This window comes from Rana temporaria, chromosome 13 (genome assembly GCF_905171775.1).
Source record: "Rana temporaria chromosome 13, aRanTem1.1, whole genome shotgun sequence".
Taxonomy (NCBI): Eukaryota; Metazoa; Chordata; class Amphibia; order Anura; family Ranidae; genus Rana; species Rana temporaria.
Window position 1 is genome coordinate 117,072,591 of NC_053501.1, and position 21,808 is coordinate 117,094,398.

The 21,808-nt window shown below is 50.7% G+C and overlaps 2 protein-coding genes across 5 annotated transcripts in view; one reads left to right on the top strand and one right to left on the bottom strand.

Moving 5' to 3' along the window:
- The window catches only part of PIAS3 (protein inhibitor of activated STAT 3), a 32,567-nt gene extending 22,799 nt beyond the window's left edge, over positions 1–9,768 (top strand). The window contains exons 12-14 of the mRNA XM_040332390.1: positions 2,497–2,630; positions 2,776–2,816; positions 6,335–9,768. Of these exons, the coding sequence (XP_040188324.1) occupies positions 2,497–2,630; positions 2,776–2,816; positions 6,335–6,595 (436 nt within the window). The 3' untranslated portion in view covers positions 6,596–9,768. The remainder of the gene's footprint in view (positions 1–2,496; positions 2,631–2,775; positions 2,817–6,334) is intronic.
- A 1,644-nt stretch (positions 9,769–11,412) lies between these two features.
- Positions 11,413–20,671, bottom strand: NUDT17 (nudix hydrolase 17). 4 transcript variants are annotated; one of them, XM_040332632.1, is made up of 10 exons: positions 20,599–20,671; positions 20,333–20,480; positions 16,350–16,466; positions 15,892–16,075; positions 14,490–14,515; positions 14,311–14,403; positions 12,606–12,704; positions 12,387–12,523; positions 11,600–11,731; positions 11,413–11,491 (listed from the first exon to the last, which is right to left on the bottom strand). In XM_040332632.1, exons 2-10 carry the CDS (start codon positions 20,405–20,407, stop codon positions 11,440–11,442), a joined length of 915 nt encoding a protein of 304 aa, XP_040188566.1. In that variant the 5' UTR covers positions 20,408–20,480; positions 20,599–20,671; the 3' UTR covers positions 11,413–11,439. The 4 variants fall into 4 exon arrangements, with proteins under 4 accessions (XP_040188566.1, XP_040188568.1, XP_040188565.1 ...); XM_040332634.1 differs by having other exon boundaries at positions 11,413–11,488; positions 20,560–20,670; XM_040332631.1 differs by having other exon boundaries at positions 20,560–20,670.
- Between the last annotated feature and the right edge of the window lie 1,137 nt (positions 20,672–21,808).

The window sequence follows — 21,808 nt, forward strand, 5'->3', positions numbered from 1 at the left end:
ACCACCCTCTCTCTGTTCCTTACTCCCCATCAACTCCCTTACTACTCTTCTCCTTACTCCTCTTCCTTCTCCATCCCTCACTCCTCATCTCCCTTGCTACTCTTCTCCCTCATCCTCCTCTCTCTCCCTTACTCCCCATCATCTCCCTTACTACTCTTCTCCCTCCTCTCTCTCCCTTACTCCTCTTCCTTCCCCACCACCCTCTCTCTGTTCCTTACTCCCCATCAACTCCCTTACTACTCTTCTCCCTACTCTCTCTCCCTTACTCCTCTTCCTTCTCCATCCCTCACTCCTCATCTCCCTTGCTACTCTTCTCCCTCATCCTCCTCTCTCTCCCTTACTCCCCATCATCTCCCTTACTACTCTTCTCCCTCCTCTCTCTCCCTTACTCCTCTTCCTTCTCCACCACCCTCTCTCAATCCCTTACTACTTGTCTCCCTCATCCTTCCCTCTCTCTCCCTTACTCATCTTCCTCCCATCCCCCTCTCTCTATCCCTTACTCCTCATCTCCCTTACCACTCCTCTCCCTCATCCTCCTCTCTCTCTCCCTTACTCCTCTTCCTTCACCACCCTCTCTCCATCCCTTACTCCTCATCTCCCTTACCACTCCTCTCCCTCCCCTCTGTCCCTTACTCCTCTTCCATCTCCACCACCCTCTCTCCCTTACTCCCCATCATCTCCCTTACTACTCCTCTCCCTTACTCCTCTTCCTCTCCATCCCTTACTCCTCATCTCCCTTACTACTTGTCTCCCTCATCCTTCCCTCTCTCCCTTACTCCTCTTCCTCCCACCCCCCTCTCTATCCCTTACTCCTCATCCCCCTTACTACTCTCCTCCCTCCTCTTTCTCCCTCCTCTCTCTCCCTTACTCCTCTTCCTTCGCCACCACCCTCTCAATCCCTTACTCCTCATCTCCCTTACTGCTTGTCTCCCTCATCCTCCTCTCTCTCCCTTACTCCTCTTTCTCCAATCCCCCTCTCTCTGTTCTTTACTTCCCATCATTTCCCTTACTCATCCTCCTCTCTCTCCCTTACTCCTCTTCCTCCCATCCCCCTCTCTCTGTCCCTTACTCCCCATCTCCCTTACTCCTCTTCCTACTCCACCACCCTCTCGGTCCATTATCTCCCTCATCTCCTCTCTCTCCCTTACGCCTCTTCCTCCCACCCCCCTCTCTCTGTCCCTTACTCCCCATTTTCCTTACTACTAGTTTCCCTCTCCCCCATCACCCTCTCTGTCCCTTACTACTGGTCTCCCTCCTCTCTCTCTAACTCCCCATTTCCCTTACTACTCATCTCTCTCCTCTTTCCCTTACTCCTCTCCCCCCCCCATCCCTCTGTCCCTTACTCCCCCATCATCTCCCTTACTACTCATCTACTTCTTCTCCCTTAGTCCTCATCCTCCCCCACCACCCTCTCTCTGTCCCTTACTACTGGTCTCCCTCCTCCTCTCTCTCTCTAACTCCCATTTCCCTTACTACTCATCTCTCGCCTCCTCTCTTTCCCTTACTCCTCCCCCCCCCCATCCCTCTGTCCCTTACTCCCCATCATCTCCCTTACTACTCAGCTCCTCCTTCTCCCTTAGTCCTTATCCTCCCCCACCACCCTCTCTGTCCCTTACTCCCCATTTCCCTTATTGCCTGTCTTCCTCATCCTCTACACTCTCCCCTCTCTCTGTCCCTTACCCCTCATTGCCCTTACTACTCGTCTCCATCTCTCCTGTCCCTTACTCCCCTTTCCCATCACCAAGCGTCTTCCTCATCCGTCTCTTATTCCCACCGCCTCTCTGTCCCTTACTCCCCATTGCCCTTACTACTCTTCGCCCCTCCCTTACTTCCGTGTCCTTTTACAGGTCGTCTTCCTCATCCTCGTTTCCCCCCCACCATCTGTCCCTCACTTCTCGTCTCCATTAACACCCCCCCACCGGTCTCCTACTCCCCATTTCCCTTACTGCTTGTCTTCCTTATCCTTTTTCCTCTCCCTTACCCCCTCTCTCCCCCCCAACCACCACAATCTCTCTGTCCCTTACTCCCCATTTCCCTGACTGATCATCTCCGTCATACTTCTCTCCCTCGTTTCTCTTCTATCCCATGCTGCTCTTTCCCCTGGATACCCTACCACCTTCCTAGCATGGATCATGGCAGCTCAGTGACTTGGTGGTTAGCATGACTCCCTTTGCGGCACTGAGGTCCCTGATTCACATCCCCATATCTGCATGGAGTTTGCATGTTCTCCCTTTGCCTGCATGGGTTTCCTCCCACACTCCCCAGTGAGTGTATATTATGCCTTAGCACTCCTCTCCCTCCAGGGCTCCATGCTGGCAGAGCTGAGTAACAGCCACACCTCTTAGCACTCCTCTCCCTCCAGGGCTCTATGCTGGCAGAGCTGAGTAACAGCCGCACCTCTTAGCACTCCTCTCCCTCCAGGGCTCTATGCTGGCAGAGCTGAGTAACAGCCACACCCCTTAGAAGTTAAGTAATATTCCTTTATATGCGTTTTAGGGTGATCAGCCTCGACCATCAAACATCTTCCGTGTTGAGAAGCCCTCCCTTGACGACTATAGGCAGCGATTACCTGTCGAGTCTTCCCATCCCAGACTACCATCGGACTTTCCCAGTACCAAGTGAACTTCAGGGTAAGGAGAGCCGGATTTAAAGTCGATGTAGACCCAAATGTCTAATATTTTATAGAAGTTTATGTTTTTGGTTGTAATTGGTAGAGACGGGTCCTCTGGGGAAAATCCACATTCTCACTGTCTGTTTTGTGTTTGTCATCTACAGGACTCGACCTCTTCTCGTTCCTTCAGACCACTGATAATCAGGTGAGAATACCTAAACTTTTGGACTGAACTTTTATAATTTAGTTCAGAGTTGCTCTATTGTGGACTATAATAGTGGAGTGCAGAACAGGTTAACATGGGAGGCAGCCTACATCGGAGAGGGTGAAATGATGGCAAATCCTCCCCTTATGAAGTAAAACAAGGCCACTGGTAGAAGTGTGCAAGACAGCAGATGTACCTGCTCTGCTCCTCCTCCAACTATGGGTCGTCAATGGCGGCCTTAGCAATGGTGGTCTTGGTAATGGCAGCCAATGGTGACTGGATAAAAATAGCAGTACTCTGTTCCACCCTGTCTGAGAAAAAGGAAAATAATTGCAGAGAAGGTGACTTGTTGATCATTGGTGACCTTAGGTTTAGGGTGTCCAATGGTGACCTAAGTAATCCTGGCCAATTGTGACCTTAGTAATGGAGACCTTTGTAATAATGACCAATGGTGACCTTCAAAATAGTAACCTCTATATAATGACGGCCAAACGGTGGCCTTGGTAATGGCGGCCAAACGGTGGCCTTGGTAATGGCGGCCAAACGGTGGCCTTGGTAATGGCGGCCAAACGGTGGCCTTGGTAATGGCGGCCAAACGGTGGCCTTGGTAATGGCGGCCAAACGGTGGCCTTGGTAATGGCGGCCAAACGGTGGCCTTGGTAATGGCGGCCAAACGGTGGCCTTGGTAATGGCGGCCAAACGGTGGCCTTGGTAATGGCGGCCAAACGGTGGCCTTGGTAATGGCGGCCAAACGGTGGCCTTGGTAATGGCGGCCAAACGGTGGCCTTGGTAATGGCGGCCAAACGGTGGCCTTGGTAATGGCGGCCAAACGGTGGCCTTGGTAATGGCGGCCAAACGGTGGCCTTGGTAATGGCGGCCAAACGGTGGCCTTGGTAATGGCGGCCAAACGGTGGCCTTGGTAATGGCGGCCAAACGGTGGCCTTGGTAATGGCGGCCAAACGGTGGCCTTGGTAATGGCGGCCAAACGGTGGCCTTGGTAATGGCGGCCAAACGGTGGCCTTGGTAATGGCGGCCAAACGGTGGCCTTGGTAATGGCGGCCAAACGGTGGCCTTGGTAATGGCGGCCAAACGGTGGCCTTGGTAATGGCGGCCAAACGGTGGCCTTGGTAATGGCGGCCAAACGGTGGCCTTGGTAATGGCGGCCAAACGGTGGCCTTGGTAATGGCGGCCAAACGGTGGCCTTGGTAATGGCGGCCAAACGGTGGCCTTGGTAATGGCGGCCAAACGGTGGCCTTGGTAATGGCGGCCAAACGGTGGCCTTGGTAATGGCGGCCAAACGGTGGCCTTGGTAATGGCGGCCAAACGGTGGCCTTGGTAATGGCGGCCAAACGGTGGCCTTGGTAATGGCGGCCAAACGGTGGCCTTGGTAATGGCGGCCAAACGGTGGCCTTGGTAATGGCGGCCAAACGGTGGCCTTGGTAATAGTGGCCTTCAAAATAGAAACCTTTGTAATAGTGGCCTTGGTAATGATGTCCAATGGTAGCCTTGGTAATGATCATGAGCAATGGTGACCGGGTTAAAAATAACTGTACTCTTTTCTATCCCGTCAGAGAAAAGGTAAAATGGTTGCAGAGAAGATGACTTGGTGGGCATTGGTGACCTTAGCAATGGTGGCCAATTGTGACAATGCTGTCTGATTGTGACCCAAGTAATCCTGGCCAATTGTGACCTTAGTAATGGAGACCTTTTGTAATGATGACCAATGGTGACCTTCAAAATGGTAACCTCTATATAATGGTGGCCTTAGTAATGATGGTCAATGGTGGCCTTGGTAATGACCACCAATGGTGACCTCCGTAATAGTGGCCTTGGTAATGATGACTGATTGTGACCTTCAAAATGGAAACCTTTGTAATGGTGGCCTTAGTAATTATTTCCAATAGTAGCCTTGGTAGAGATGAGCAATGGTGACCGGGTTAAAACTAACTGTACTTGTGACGGTATCGGTATGATATCCCCGTCAACGTTCCCTTCTTCCCATAACGAAAATCACCCCAATATTCCACGAGGAGGGATATCCCTGGAATCGCCCAGAAAGCCACACATGCCAAGCTTGCTGCTAGAACAAGACACTTTATTGCCACAAAAACTCAGCTTATATGTGGTTACAGCCTGTTAGGAACGCCCCCCCTCACACAGTGGGGTTTCCCATACAGATTATAGGAGACAAGTCGGAGCCGACCATGCAGACACGTTTCTTTAGATAAAGACATCAGTGGAGTTAATTAATACACTGAAGCAATCAGAATAATTAACATACTACTTCTCTAATCATTTAGCCTGATGATACAATACACATCTTTTAAGGGTAAACACAGATCTTCTTTACACAACACAATAGATCAATTAACGTTTAGAATAGTGAGGGGACATTAGCACGTCAATAACCTGTCAGAGGAATGAATCACACATGAAATTCCTTTCTACCTCTACCCATATGGCTAGCAGGGAGCAGTAAACTGAGACATATAGGCAAATGTATCACAGTACTATTTTCTTTCCCGTCAGAGAAAAGGTAAAATAGTTGCAGAGAAGATGACTTGTTGGTGGTCAATGGTGGCCAATTGTGACCTTAGTAATGGTAACCTTTGTAATAGTCGCCTTGGTAACGATGGTCAATGGGGGGGGCCTTGGTAACGATGGCCAATGGGGGGGGAGGCCTTGGTAACGATGGCCAATGGGGGGGGGGGGCCTTGGTAACGATGGCCAATGGGGGGGAGGCCTTGGTAACGATGGCCAATGGGGGGGAGGCCTTGGTAACGATGGCCAATGGGGGGGAGGCCTTGGTAACGATGGCCAATGGGGGGGAGGCCTTGGTAACGATGGCCAATGGGGGGGAGGCCTTGGTAACGATGGCCAATTGGGGGAGGAGGCCTTGGTAACGATGGCCAATTGGGGGGGAGGGCCTTGGTAACGATGGCCAATGGGGGGGGGGCCTTGGTAACGATGGCCAATGGGGGGGGGGCCTTGGTAACGATGGCCAATTGGGGGGGGGGGGGCCTTGGTAACGATGGCCAATGGGGGGGGGGGGGCTTGGTAACGATGGCCAATGGGGGGGTCCTTGGTAACGATGGCCAATGGGGTCCTTGGTAACGATGGCCAATGGGGTCCTTGGTAACGATGGCCAATAGTGACCGGATATAAATAGCTGTACTCTTTTTTTCCCGTCAGAGAAAAGGTAACGTAATTGTAGAGAGGATAACTTGAATAGCTCTAAAGTTTTATGAACCTCCTCACTCATGCCCAGCAAGGGTTCACTGATATTGCTCAGGGGGGAGGAACTTCTCAGGGTTCGAGCCCCCCGTACGTAATCTATATACCCCAGAGGGTACAATTGTAAGCTAGGTAGGCAAATTAGCCCTAGGAGTGTATTTACTGAATATATTCCCCATAGCGGTATGGTCACAATACCCAACCCTGCTCCCGTAGGTCTCGGCATTGGTGACCTCTGGTCACAATAGGGTTCTACTGACCTCCTTATTTTCTCCCTTTTACAGCACTACAGCCCCTCAGTCATCACTTCCTTGGACGAACAAGACACCCTCAGCCACTTCTTCCAGTACCGTCCCACGCCGTCGCATTATATGAGCCCCCTGACCCAGGCCATAACGGCCTCCCACACCACCAGCAGCAGCGCCAGCCGGATCAGCAGCATCGTGTCCACCAGTACGTTACGGGAAAGCCACACCCACAGCGCCTCACAAAACCCCTCCTCCACGTTACCAGGGTGCCGACCAGACATTATATCCCTGGACTGAGCGGACGCTTCTCGCTCGGCGACCGGCTCACCAAGCCTGGCGGACGTATTCCTATTCCCGGAATCCTCCTCGGGACCGGACGCCGCATTATCATCAACCAAGACAGACGCAGGAAAATACCGCCATGGAGTGACTTTTTAAATCGGTTTTTAGTATTACGATGTCTCCTCTGTAGCCACGTGGCGGCGGCTATGGGCGGTCATATCATAGTTTTATATCAGGCCATTTCTTTAGCCCCAAATTACCTGAAGGGTTGGAAAATGTTGGGTACGATTGGCCGATCCGTTTTGACTTTTCAGCCCGTTGGTACAACCAATCAATCCGGATTAATGCTCAAATTACATTGTATCTTTTTATTTTTTTATTTTAAGGTTACAGAAATATGTGGGTGGAGTCTGACCTCTCTATGGCCGGATTATTCTGTTGTCGCATTAACGGTCGGCCATGGAGGCGTTTAGGAAGCTCCTCCTGTGCGTTCGATTCCCCCAGAGGGCACTATATCATCTCTCATATCCCACCTCGAAATTGAAAATCCCTTCCCGCCCTTTTAGAGGATTCCAAACGCCCAAGGCGGGGGTTGAAACGTTTGTGGGGTGAGTCGGTCCTTAGAAATACAAATCGCATTAACGTTCGGCCCTGTAGGAAATGTCTTCTGAGCGTTCGGGCCCCCAGAGGACGCTATATCATCTCACACATCCCAGCTGGAAATTAAAGATCCTTACCCCTCTTCTTGCCCACCGCGGCATCCTTTTTAAAAGGTTCCAAACGCCCAAGGGGGGGTAAAAAGGTTTAGCGATCATGTGACCACTCTGGCTGCCACAGGGGTCACATGACCGTTAGCTGGCCGTCTTTGATAACTTTGGGCTTTAGATTTTGCTCCGCCCCGACTGCACCTACTTCTGGGCTTGGTTCTAGACTAAACCCAGGAGTGGGTGAAACACGTTTTGTGGGTGGAAAGGTTTGGCGATCATGTGACCACTGTGATTGGCTGTCACCGTGGTCACATGACCGGTAGCTGGCTGTCTTTGATAACTCAGGCGTCAGATTTTCCTCCGCACCTACTTTGCCTACTTCTGCGCTTGGTTCTAGACTAAGCCAGGATTGGGTGAAATGCGTTTTGGGGGGGGTGGAAAGGTTTGGCGATCATGTGACCAGTGATTGGCTGCCAGATGATCGGGAGCTGGCTTTCTTTGATAACTCGGGCTTCAGCTTTACCTTTGCCCAGACCGCACCTCTTTACCCACTTCTAGGCTAGGTTCTAGAAGAAGCCCAGGAGTGGGTGAAACACGTTATTGGGTCTGAATTGGGCACATGTATTGTCATTAAAGCCCATCCCTTGTCCTGCGGCAACAGGTTGGCAAAGATCAGAAAAAGTAATTTCGATGACCGAGGCTCCCCCCCCCCCGTAGCCACAGCAATGCGTTAATTAGAAATGGGAAGATGGAGCGCAAATGCTTCCCCCTCCTCAACACGGAACCCTCTCCATTCTCCAAGGTTGTCCCCACCTTCCTCCTCGGTCCAGCTCTGGCGGTCCTGACTCATCCCGGGCCTTCAGGAGGCTCATCGGTACGCAGGCTGGGCTCACAGTACTGAGTGAGGCCCACCCAACCCCATCGCCCCCCTTTGGCGGAGGAGTAGAAAACTGTCATGATGTAGGTACATATAGGATTTTTTTATTTTATTTTTTTAAACTGAAACTGCCTATTGGGTCCTCAGGGAATGGATGGTAAGGAGATCCTATATAAAGAGTGCTCTGGCTTGGTGCATTGACTTGGGTCAAACCACCTTCATTCATGTATGAAGAGACCTCATGGGAGGGGCTTTGCACATAATCCTGCATGAAGAAACCTCATGGGAAGGGGGCTTAGGGCAACCCCCCCTGGAGAGAATCATGAATGAAAAGACCTCATGGGAAGGGCTTTGGAAAAAAAACTGAGGAGAGAATCATGCATGGATACTTAAAGGAGGGGGGGGGGGGTGGACTAAACTGAGGAGAAAATTATGCATGATAAGACCTCTTGATAAGGGCTTTGGACACAATTCATGAGAGAATCATGCATTAAAAGACCTTATGGGAAGGGCTTTAGACTAAATTTAGTAGAGAATCATAGAGAGACCTCATGGGAGGGGCTTTAGACTAAATGTAGGCGAGAATCATGAAGACATTTTATGGGAGGGGCTTTAGACTAAATTTAGGAGAATCATGCATGAATAGACCTCATGGGAGGGGCTTTGGACTAAATTTAGGCAAGAATCGTGAAGAGACCTCATGGGAGGGGCTTTAGACTAAATTTAGGAGAGAATCATGCATGAAAATAACTCATCGGAGGGGCTTTGGACAAACGGCCTGGAGAGAATCATGCATGAAAAGACCTCATGGGAAGGGCTTTGGAAAAAAACTGAGGAGAGAATCATGCATGGATACATAGGGGGGGGGGGGGGGGTGGACTAAACTGAGGAGAGAATTATGCATGAAAAGACCTCTTGATAAGGGCTTTGGACACAATTCAGGAGAGAATCATGCGTTAAAAGACCTTATGGGAAGGGCTTTAGACTAAATTTAGTAGATAATCATAGAGACCTCATGGGAGGGGCTTTAGACTAAATTTAGTAGAGAATCAGAGAAACCTCAAGGAAAGGGGCTTTGGACTAAATGTAGGCGAGAATCATGAAGAGATTTTATGGGAGGGGCTTTAGACTAAATTTAGGAGATAATCATGCATGAATAGACCTCATGGGAGGGGCTTTGGACTAAATTTAGGCAAGAATCGTGAAGAGACCTCATGGGAGGGGCTTTAGACAAAAATCAGGTGAGAAGCAGGACCCAGTCCTGGAACAGTTTTATCTAGCACCCAGGGCTGTTAATGCATGCCTTAGAATGGGTTTACAGCCCTGTGTCTATTCTCTGTCCCCTTGCTCTGATGTGCCCAGGGCAACTGCCCCCACCCCCCTCGTAGGACCGCAGCAATAGTTGATAGTCCCTTTGCCTATTTCATTCAGTTTATTATGGTAAAACAAACAGTGGTTCTAAAGGATCCCCTTGAGGCCCGAATTGTTTTTATTTTTTTCCTTTCATTCATTGAAAGCCATACTTCATGACAGATGGGTTTGATGTCGCCACCTACAGGAGCAGGACCATATGGAGTCACCAGTACATTGAGCCCCCGAAATGTGTTGGCTTGTTGCTTTCAGATCTACTGGAAATTGTGTCAAGGAAAGCGGGGAAAAAGGTTTAATAGCCTTCAGCTTTAAATCTGTGTGAACTGCTGCCCCCCCCCCCTTTTTTTTTTTTGCACCCCCCCACAATTTGGTTTATTGTTATGGATGTCTGTCGTGACTTTTATGATAATCAGGCCACCACCTTGGCCCTCTATCATTCCAAAAAAGCCATTTACATAAAGCATTAACACATAATCATCCTATACTTTGTAATACCTCCTGCAGCCTGTGTGTGGCGCCAGATCCCTGCAGAAGCACAGCACCACCTAGTGGCTATGACTAGGCACTGCACCCAGGTTTTTTTTTCCATTTGTTTATTTTAGGCCTTTTTTTTTTTTTTCTTTTCGTTTTATTTTTTTTTTTAGGAATTTTTTTTAGGTCTTTTGTTTGTTTTTTTTTTAAATTATTTTAGGCTTTTTTTTTTTCGTTTATTTTTTTTTATAGGTCTTTTGTGTATTTTTTTTAATTGAGGTCTTTTTTTTGTTATTTTTTTTAGGTCTTTTGTGTAGTTTTTTTAATTTTTATTATTTTAGGGGGTTTTTTTCGTGGTGTGTGTTTTTTTTTATTTTTTTTACTATTTTTAGGTCTTTTTTTTTTTCATTTTATTTTTATTATAGGTCTTTTTTCTTTTCTTAGGTCTTTTGTTTAATTTTCCTTTTTAATTTAGTTTTTTTTTTATTATTTTAGGTCTTTTGTTTCGTTTTTTTTATTATTATTTTATTTATTTATTTTGTGTTTTTTTTTTTATTATTTTTAGGTCTTTTTTTTTATTATTTTAGGTCTTTTTTCTTAGGTCTTTTGTTTCATTTTCCTTTTTAATTTAGGTCTTTTTTTTTTATCTTTTTTTTTTCGGTCTTTTGTTTCGTTTTTTTATTATTATTTTATTTATTTATTTTGTGTTTTTTTTTTTTTTTTTTTTAATTATTATTTTTAGGTCTTTTTTTTTCATTTTAGGTCTTTTTTTTTTCTTAGGTCTTTTGTTTCATTTTTCTTTTTAATTTAGGTCTTTTTTTTTCATTTTAGGTCTTTTTTTTTTCTTAGGTCTTTTGTTTCATTTTTCTTTTTAATTTAGGTCTTTTTTTTTTTTGTTTTTGTTTTTTGGTCTTTTGTCTCGTTTTTTTATTTTAGGTCTGTGGTTTTAAATGGTGGATATGAAGTGACTACAAGCTATTTTCTAGACTTTGCCGTTTTTTCTTTTGTATATTGTCTTTTTGTATTTTTTTTTTTTCTAACTCGCTGTCTCCTCCTAACTGTATTTACAGGATATTGTATATAGATGAATACAAAAATACATTTATATATATATATTTTTTTTATATATATATTCCGTACAATGCTTTTACTTTCTATGAAGGTTTCTGCTCTCCCTTTCCAGCCCTGTAAAGAGACCAAAACCACATTCCAGATCTCTCTCTCCCCTCCCCCTTGGAGCCGAAAAGGGTTAATGCCACCATTGTAGGGAACAGCGAGTTCTTTTTTTTTTTCTTTCATATTTATGTAATTTAAATATCTATAAACGTATTCTGTATTTTAGTCCTTTATGCTTTTTACTTTCTGGCTGACAATAGACATAATCCAAAACAAAGGAAAAAAAAAACTTTTTAAATGGGAATAAACCTTTTTATTTATTCAGTGTTCTGTGGTGTTGTACATATTGGATCCTCGGGGGCGGGGCTGCTGAATTAAAAAAAAAAAGTGTTTAGAAAATTAATTATTGCTTTTGAGGTTCATAGAAAATGCCTTCCGTACGGCCGGATTTATTCCGGAGCCTGCAAAGTTTCTAACCAAAGTTCCAGAGCGTATTTGGTGCCGGTGCTCACGCGCTCCACGTCTTCCCCGCCGACCGGGGCCGTGTTCAAAAACACCGACACGTCCACGTCCCTCCGAGAGAGAGAATTCCCGGACACCTCCGTGACCCTGGAGGAGGCCGAGACAAGTATTACTACGGAAAATCTGATGGCTGCAGAGCATCGCACCCTCCCGACAGATCCATATTGATATATTCTGCAGACTATCACATCACTGACCTCTCTAGAGATCTGCAGAACATCGCTCCTTCCCCTCCTGACAGATCCATATTCTGCAGGCTATCCCACCACTGACCCCTCTAGAGCTCTGCAGAACATCGCTCCCTCCCCCTCCTGATTTATTCTGCAGATTATCCCACCACTGACCTCTCTAGAGATCTGCAGAACATCGCTCCCTCCTAACAGATCCATATTCTGCAGATTATCCCACCACTGACCCCTCTAGAGCATCGCACCCTCCCCCTCCTGACAGATTCATATTGATATATTCTGCAGATTATTACATCACTGACCCCTCTAGAGATCTGCACAACATCGCTCCCTCCTGATACATTCTGCAGATTATCCCACCACTGACCTCTCTAGAGATCTGCAGAGCATCGCACCCTCCCCCTCTTGACAGATTCATATATTCTGCAGATTATTACATCACTGACCTCTCTAGAGATCTGCAGAACATCGCTCCCTCCCATCCTCCTCCTGACAGATCCATATTCTGCAGATTATCCCACCACTGACCTCTCTAGAGATAAATATAAACTTACTGAATGGAGGTTGGAATCCCCGGCAGGTTTTCCCCAGAATCCTCCTCTCCCTCCTGAGCCGCCACTATGCGCTCAGCGATCTCCGGGTCCAGCCAGACGCACGCGCTGACCTCCTCCTCGGCCGGGTGGAGTTTCTCCTGTTACAGTAAAAAAAAAAAATCCCAACATTACATCTCTGAAAGAAGGAGACTGATGGCCCCCCGATTCCGGCCGACTTACCTGCAGCTCCTGGTGGGTTTTGCTGGAGGTGACGAGAAGGTAAGTGACAATATGGTGCCTCGTGGGGAGTCCGCGGCTCAGCAGCGGTGGGAAGGCGGACTGGAAAACAAAAATCGGTTTTAATGAATTCCCAGCTCAGGACTTGACTGCACAGTGACAAAAAGCCAAAATCATGAATTTGGGGTCACTGGGAGGCACACGGGACGCTCCGGGGTCACTGGGAGGCACACGGGACGCTCCGGGGTCACTGGGAGGCACACGGGACGCTCCGGGGTCACTGGGAGGCACACGGGACGCTCCGGGGTCACTGGGAGGCACACTGGATGCTCCGGGGTCACTGGGAGACACACTGGATGCTCCGGGGTCACTGGGAGGCACACTGGATGCTCTGGGGTCACTGGGAGGCACACAAGGTGCTCCGGGGTCACTGGGAGGCACACAGGACGCTCCGGGGTCACTGGGAGGCACACAGGACGCTCCGGGGTCACTGGGAGGCACACTGGATGCTCCGGGGTCACTGGGAGGCACATTGGATGCTCCGGGGTCACTGGGAGGCACACAAGGTGCTCCGGGGTCACTGGGAGGCACACTGGATGCTCCGGGGTCACTGGGAGGCACACTGGATGCTCCGGGGTCACTGGGAGGCACACAAGGTGCTCCAGGGTCACTGGGAGGCACACAGGACGCTCCGGGGTCACTGGGAGGCACACAGGACGCTCCGGGGTCACTGGGAGACACACGGGACGCTCCGGAGTCACTGGGAGACACACGGGACGCTCCGGAGTCACTGGGAGACACACGGGACGCTCCGGGGTCACTGGGAGGCACACGGGACGCTCCGGGGTCACTGGGAGACACACAGGACGCTCCGGGGTCACTGGGAGACACACGGGATCACTGGGAGACACACAGGGGTGCTCCGGGATCACTGGGAGACACACAGGGGTGCTCCGGGGTCACTGAGAGACACACGGGGTCACTGGGAGACACACGGGATGCTCCGGGGTCACTGGGAGACACACGGGATGCTCCGGGGTCACTGGGAGACACATGGGATGCTTCGGGGTCACTGGGGGACACACGGGGTGCTCCGGGGTCACTGGGAGGCACACGGGGTGCTCTGGGGTCACTGGGAGACACACGGGGTGCTCCGGGGTCACTGGGAGACACACGGGGTGCTCCGGGGTCACTGGGAGACACATGGGATGCTTCGGGGTCACTGGGGGACACACGGGGTGCTCCGGGGTCACTGGGAGGCACACGGGGTGCTCCAGGGTCACTGGGAGGCACACGGGGTGCTCCGGGGTCACTGGGAGACACACGGGGTGCTCCGGGGTCACTGGGAGGCACACGGGGTGCTCCGGGGTCACTGGGAGGCACACGGGGTGCTCCGGGGTCACTGGGAGACACACGGGGTGCTCCGGGGTCACTGGGAGGCACACAGGGTGCTCCGGGGTCACTGGGAGACACACGGGGTATGACTATGTGTCAAAGGTCCCTCGGGGTGGAAGCTGGAAGTACCAGAAAGAAGAGCCAGTGCTGGATCCTGGGGGGAGGTATCACCTGTGTCTGTCAGTGACAGCGCGGTCTTCAGACCTACGCGGTTATTTCTCAGACAGAAGGTAGATTTACAATCACTGAGCATGGAGAACTCTGACAGAAGAATCTACAAGCTGCTGTGGAATGGGGGTTGTGCACAAGTTACCTCCCAAAGCCCCAGGATCCTCCAGGGCGGAGTCTCGTTCCTCAGGTCCAGCCCAGTCTCCTCCTGTAGTTCTCTCAGCCCGGCATCGAGGAGCTACCAATGTGAATGTGTACAAAATTAACGGAGATGCGATACAAATAATAAAAAAACGGTATATTGACGAGACGCCTGGCACTCACCTGCTCTCCTGACTCCATGTGACCACCTGTACAACAGAAGAAGGCAACGGCTGAAACTCTCACACAGGCACAGTGCAAGATCATAAAAAAAATACTTATAGAAAAGTGGAAAACAATATTAAAGAGAAAAAAATAATGAAATCTAGATTTTTATGTGCACAGGAAACTCCGAGGTCACTGGGTAACACAGGACATTCTGGGGTCACTGGGAGACACACAGGGCGCTCCGGGGGTCACTGGGTAAGGAAGGGTGCTCGGGGGGGGTCACTGGGTAAGGAAGGGTGCTCGGGGGGGGGGGGGTCACTGGGTAATGCAGGATACTCGGGGGGGGTCACTGGGTAATGCAGGATACTCGGGGGGGGGGGGGGGGTCACTGGGTAATGCAGGATACTCGGGGGGGGGGGGTCACTGGGTAACGCAGGATACTCGGGGGGGGGGGGTCACTGGGTAACGCAGGATACTCGGGGTGGGGGGTCACTGGGTAACGCAGGATACTCGGGGGGGGTCACGCAGGATACTCGGGGGGGGCGGTCACTGGGTAACGCAGGATACTCGGGGGGGGGTCACTGGGTAACGCAGGATACTCGGGGGGGGGGGTCACTGGGTAACGCAGGATACTCGGGGGGGGTCACTGGGTAACGCAGGATACTCGGGGGGGGTCACTGGGTAACGCAGGATACTCGGGGGGGGGTCACTGGGTAACGCAGGATACTTGGGGGGGTCACTGGGTAACGCAGGATACTCGGGGTGCTCCGGGGTCACTGGGAGGCGCAGGATACTCTGGGGTTACTGGGTAATGCAGGGTGCTCCGGCGTCACTGGGGTACACACAGGGTGCTCCGGCGTCACTGGGAGACACACAGGGTTCTCCGGCGTCACTAGGAGACACACAGGGTGCTCCGGCGTCACTGGGAGACACACAGGGTGCTCCAGGGTCACTGGGAGACACACAGGGTTCTCCGGCGTCACTAGGAGACACACAGGGTGCTCCGGGGTCACTGGGAGACACACAGGGTGCTCCGGCGTCACTGGGAGACACACAGGGTGCTCCGGTGTCACTGGGAGACACACAGGGTGCTCCGGGGTCACTGGGAGACACACGGGGTGCTCCGGGGTGCTCCCGGGTCACTGGGAGACACACGGGGTTCTCCCGGGGTCACTGGGAGACACACGGGGTTCTCCCGGGGTCACTGGGAGACACACGGGGTGCTCCGGGGTCACTGGGAGACACACGGGGTGCTCCGGGGTCACTGGGAGACACACGGGGTGCTCCGGGGTCACTGGGAGACGCAGGATGCTCCGGGGTCATGGGGAGAGGAGCACACAAGGGGCCGGGTACACATAGACGCTGGCAGCACTATCAGCGCCCATTGCCGTTATTGTGATCGATGTGGAATACTGACCGGGTGGTACCCAGACGTTGGGGAAGATGCTGAGGGTTTTGGTTCTTCTCGTCAGCAGAACCTTTTTGTTGGCTGTCTGCAGCAAGATGGCGACTCCCACATCCACACCTCGGAGACGGATCTGCTCTGGCAGGCGGGCGGCTTGGTCCGGGTTCAGGTGTTTGATGGGGCAGAAGGACGGCCTCTGTAGGAAGATGAATTAGGTGAGCACTCCGCCTGCGTTTGCCGTAATCGGGAGATCTAGTTTTTTTTTACTTGTTAGCCCCTTTCTGAATGGGAGCTGGCCCTTTAAGAGGATCCGCATGCAGAAAGCCGGTAAGCAGGCTCCTGATTTTAGGACCACTATGATTGGCTGTCACAGTGATCATGTGACCACAAGCACTAGAGATCACAGGCTGCTGAAACCTCATAGGCCCCCTGTAGGCGTCCAGCTCTCATTTTTAGTACCGCCTACTGACCTGAAGCCGGACGCCGCTGGAACCGCTGAATGGCCGATCGGAGATGACAAACCGATCCCGGTCCAGTCCACAGTTCACGACAGCCGTGTCCTCGGAGGAAAAGTGCCCAGTGATACCCTGAAAAAAAAAACACATATTGGAAAATGCCTTGCAAAACACCCACAAATCTACAGCTCGCCAAAGAGCGTGAGAGTTTCTGAAAAAAGGTGGAATATACCTTTAAGGGCCCCTTAACGTTTGTGCGCGCATTAGTGCATTTGTTTTAAATGCGTCAGCATCGCTCCTTAATATGGGAAAAAACTGCAAACTAACCCCCTAAACACACAGGGTTAGGGGGTTAGGATTGGAGGGTTAGGGCTGGGCTGGGGGTTAAAGTAAGTGATCTAGGGTTTGAGGTTAGATGCGTAAAGTCAGGGTGTTAGGGTATAGAGTTGGGGGTCACAGATGGAAGGTTGGGATTTAGTGTTTGGGTTTAGCGTTAGAAGGTTAGGGTTGGAGGGTAAAGGTTGGAGGGTAAGGGTTTAGCGTTAGAAGGTTAGGGTTGGAGGGTAAAGGTTGGAGGGTAAGGGTTTAGAGTTAGAAGGTTTGGGTTGAAAGGGGAAAGGCTGGAGGGTAAGGGTTTAGACTTAGAAGGTTAGGGTTGGAGGGTTTAGCATTAGGTGGTTAAGGGTGGGGGTCAAGGTTAGGTGCTTGGGGTCAGAGGGTGAGGGTTTAGAGTTAGGGGGTTAGGATTGGAGGGTTAGGGTTGGGTAGCTGGGCTGGGGGGTTAAAGTAAGTGAGCTAGGGTTTGAGGTTAGAAGATTAAAGTTAGGGTATAGAGTTGGGGGTCAGGGATGGAAGGTTAGGATTTAGCGTTAGGAGGTTAGGGTTGGAGGGTAAAGGTTGGAGGGTTTGGGTTTAGCGTTAGGAGGTTAGGGTTGGAGGGTAAGGGTTTAGCGTTAGGAGGTTAGGGTTGGAAGGTTAAGGTTGGAGGGTAAGGGTTTAGCGTTAGGAGGTTAGGGTTGGAGGGTAAGGGTTTAGAGTTAGAAGGTTAGGGTTGGAGGGTAAGGGTTTAGCGTTAGGAGGTTAGGGTTGGAGGGTAAGGGTTTAGAGTTAGAAGGTTAGGGTTGGAGGGTAAAGGTTGGAGGGTTAGGGTTTAGCGTTGGAAGGTTAGGGCTGGAGGGTAAGGGTTTAGACTTAGAAGGTTAGGGTTGGAGGGTTTAGCATTAGATGGTTAAGGGTGGGGGTTAAGGTTAGGTGCTTGGGGTCAGAGGGTGAGGGTTTAGAGTTAGGGGGTTAGTATTGGAGGGTTAGGGTTGGGTAGCTGGGCTGGGGGTTAGAGTAAGCGAACTAGGGTTTGAGGTTAGAAGATTAAAGTTAGGGTTTAGAGTTGGGGGTCAGGGATGGAAGGTTAGGGTTTAGCATTAGGAGGTTAGGGTTGGAGGGTAAAGGTTGGAGGGTAAGGGTTTAGCGTTAGAAGGTTAGGGTTGGAGGGTAAGGGTTTAGCGTTAGGAGGTTAGGGTTGGAGAGTAAGGGTTTAGCGTTAGGAGGTTAGGGTTGGAGGGTAAGGGTTTAGCGTTAGAAGGTTAGGGTTGGAGGGTAAAGGTTGGAGGGTTAGGGTTTAGCGTTAGAAGGTTAGGGTTGGAGGGTAAAGGTTGGAGGGTTAGGGTTTAGCATTGGAAGGTTAGGGCTGGAGGGTAAGGGTTTAGACTTAGAAGGTTAGGGTTGGAGGGTTTAGCATTAGGTGGTTAAGGGTGGGGGTTAAGGTTAGGTGCTTGGGGTCAGAGGGTGAGGGTTTAGAGTTAGGGGGTTAGTATTGGAGGGTTAGGGCTGGGTAGCTGGGCTGGGGGGTTAAAGTAAGTGAGCTAGGGTTTGAGGTTAGAAGATTAAAGTTAGGGTATAGAGTTGGGGGTCAGGGATGGAAGGTTCAGGGCTTAGCGTTAGAAGGTTTGGGTTGGAGGGTTTGGGTTTAGACTTAGAAGGTTAGGGTTGGAGGGTTAGGGTTTAGCGTTAGGAGGTTAGGGTTGGAGGGTTAGGGTTTAGCGTTGGGTGGTGAAGGGTGGGGGTCAAGGTTAGGTGCTTGGGGTTGGAGGGTTTAGAGTTAGGTGGTTAGGTTTGTGGTTGTGCCATACTCTTTCCATTTTCTGATGATGGATTGAACAGAAGCTCCGTGAGATCTTCAAAGATTGGGAGATTTTTTTATAACCTAACCCTGCTTTATACCTCTCCACAACTTTATCCCGGACCTGTCTGCTGTGTTCCTCGGCCTTCATGATGCTGTTTGTTCACTAAGGTTCTCTAACAAACCTCTGAGGGCTTCACAGAACAGCTGTATTTATACTGAGATTACATGACACACAGGGGGACTCTATTTACCAATTAGGTGACTTCTGAAGGCGATTGGTTCCCCTAGATTTTAGTTAGGGGGGCACCATACAAATGCCCCTCCCCCCAACTTTTCACATATTTATTTGTATCGTTTTCCTTCCACTTCACAATTATGTGACACTTGTTGTGTTGGTCTCTCACAGTGATGGGGAACCTCGGCGCTCCCAGGTGTTTTGAAACTACATTTCCCATGATGCTCAGCTACATTGCAAAGTGCATGAAGCATCATGGGAAATGTAGTTCCAGAACACCTGGGGGCGCCGAGGTTCCCAATCACGTTTTTGGGTGTAACGTGACAAAATGTGGAAAATTTCAAGGGGTACGAATACTTTTTCCAGGCTCTGTATGTGGATAAAAGTGTTTTTTTTTTTTTTTTTATCAGGCCGCTGACAGATCACAAAAAAAAAAAATATCGATCCATCTCTGGCCGACCAATGGCACCACAGCAATGTGCACTCGGGTGATCTGTGATAACGCACATTTTAAGGCGTATTATCACAGTGCACATGTGTGTAGCCGAGCTTGGGGGGAGGACACGGGGGGCATACAGGGTACAGGGAAGGACACAGGGGGGGGGGATACAAGGGGGTGACACAGGGGGAGATAAAGGGAGGGGATACAGGGGGGGGGGGACACAGGAGGGGGATACAGGGGGAGATACATGGGGCACGGGGGGAATCAGGGGGAGATACAGAGAGGGGATACGGGGGGGGGGGAGACATGGGGGGGATATAGGGAGGACACAGGGGGATACACAGGGGGGGGGGAGATACAGAGAGGGGATATAGGGGGGGATATGGGGATGGATACATGGAGGGGATACAGGGGGGCACAGGGAGGATAAAGGGGGGATAAGGGGGGTGCAGGGAGAGGATATGGGGGAGATACATGGGGCACGGGGGGAATCAGGGTGGACACGGGGGGGATACAAGGGGGATACAGAGAGGGGATACGGGGGGGGGGGATACAGATAGGGGATACGAGGGGGGACACGGGGGGGGGGGATACAGAGGGGAGCTACAGAGAGGGGATACAAGGGGGAGTTACAGAGAGGGGATACAAGGGGGAGCTACAGAGAGGGGAAACGGGGGGGGGGATACAGAGAGGGGATACGGGGAGAAATACAGAGAGGGAATATGGGGGGGGGGATACAGGGGGCACGGGGGGATACAGGGGGTGACACAGGGGGGCACGGAAGATACAGGGGGGACACAGGGGGCATAAGGGGGGACACAGGGGGGTGCAGGGAGGGAATACGGGGGGCACGAGGGGACACAGGGGGGTGCAGGGAGGGAATACGGGGGGCACGAGGGGACACAGGGGGGTGCAGGGAGGGAATACGGGGGGCACGAGGGGACACAGGGTGGATACGGGGGGCACGAGGGGACACAGGGTGGATACAGGGGGCACGAGGGGACACAGGGGGGATACGGGGGGCACGAGGGGACACAGGGGGGCACGAGGGGACACAGGGGGGATACGGGGGGCACGAGGGGACACAGGGGGGATACGGGGGGCACGAGGGGACACAGGGGGGATACAGGGGGGCACGAGGGGACACAGGGGGGCACGAGGGGACACAGGGGGCACGAGGGGACACAGGGGGGGGGCTTTACCTGCACAAACCTGGCACACTGCAGCAGAGAACTCTCTTTGCTCAGATACACCAGGATTCGTTTGGCGGACTCCATCTCTGCGTCCTCCGCTCGTCCCCGGAGCTCAGACACCTTCTACAGGCGACTCCAAACCTGCGATTCCCCCATCCTGGAAGGAGAGGAGAAAAGGTGAGCCATTGTGGGAACTTCCTCTACAAATACAATTGTTAGGCAGGAAAATAAAATACTTTGAAGGTCCAGCGAGAGCCGGAGATCAGAATACGGACCGTCCTCCTCAGGAGACACACATTGTACTTTACCCAGGAAGCCATTCCTTCCCAGAATCCTCAGCGTCAGGAAGAATAACCAAAAAGTGTATGTTGGCGCCCCCCGATGGTAACAGAGGGAAATTACTACTTCTCCTGTCCTGTATGTCGGGTGTAATTCTCGGTATCTCTTCTTATTCTGTATGTATGGACTCTGCACAGTACTACTTCTCCTGTCCTGTGTGTCGGGTGTAATTCTCGGTATCTCCTCTTATTCTGTATGTATGGACTCTGCACAGTACTACTTCTCCTGTCCTGTGTGTCGGGTGTAATTCTCGGTATCTCCTCTTATTCTGTATGTATGGACTCTGCACAGTACTACTTCTCCTGTCCTGTATGTCGGGTGTAATTCTCGGTATCTCCTCTTATTCTGTATGTATGGACTCTGCACAGTACTACTTCTCCTGTCCTGTATGTCGGGTGTAATTCTCGGTATCTGTCCTTATTCTGTATGTATGGACTCTGCACAGTATTACTTCTCCAGTCCTGTATGTTGGGTGTAATTCTCGGTATCTCATTTTATTCTGTATGTATGGACTCTGCACAGTACTACTTCTCCTGTCCTGTATGTCGGGTGTAATTCTCAGTATCTCTTCTTATTCTGTATGTATGGACTCTGCACAGTACTACTTCTCTTGTCCTGTATGTCGGGTGTAATTCTCGGTATCTCCTCTTATTCTGTATGTATGGACTCTGCACAGTACTACTTCTCCTGTCCTGTATGTCGGGTGTAATTCTCGGTATCTGTCCTTATTCTGTATGTATGGACTCTGCACAGTACTACTTCTCTTGTCCTGTATGTCGGGTGTAATTCTCGGTATCTCCTCTTATTCTGTATGTATGGACTCTGCACAGTACTACTTCTCCTGTCCTGTATGTCGGGTGTAATTCTCGGTATCTCCTCTTATTCTGTATGTATGGACTCTGCACAGTACTACTTCTCCTGTCCTGTATGTCGGGTGTAATTCTCGGTATCTCCTCTTATTCTGTATGTATGGACTCTGCACAGTACTACTTCTCCTGTCCTGTATGTCGGGTGTAATTCTCGGTATCTGTCCTTATTCTGTATGTATGGACTCTGCACAGTATTACTTCTCCAGTCCTGTATGTTGGGTGTAATTCTCGGTATCTCCTCTTATTCTGTATGTATGGGCTCTGCACAGTACTACTT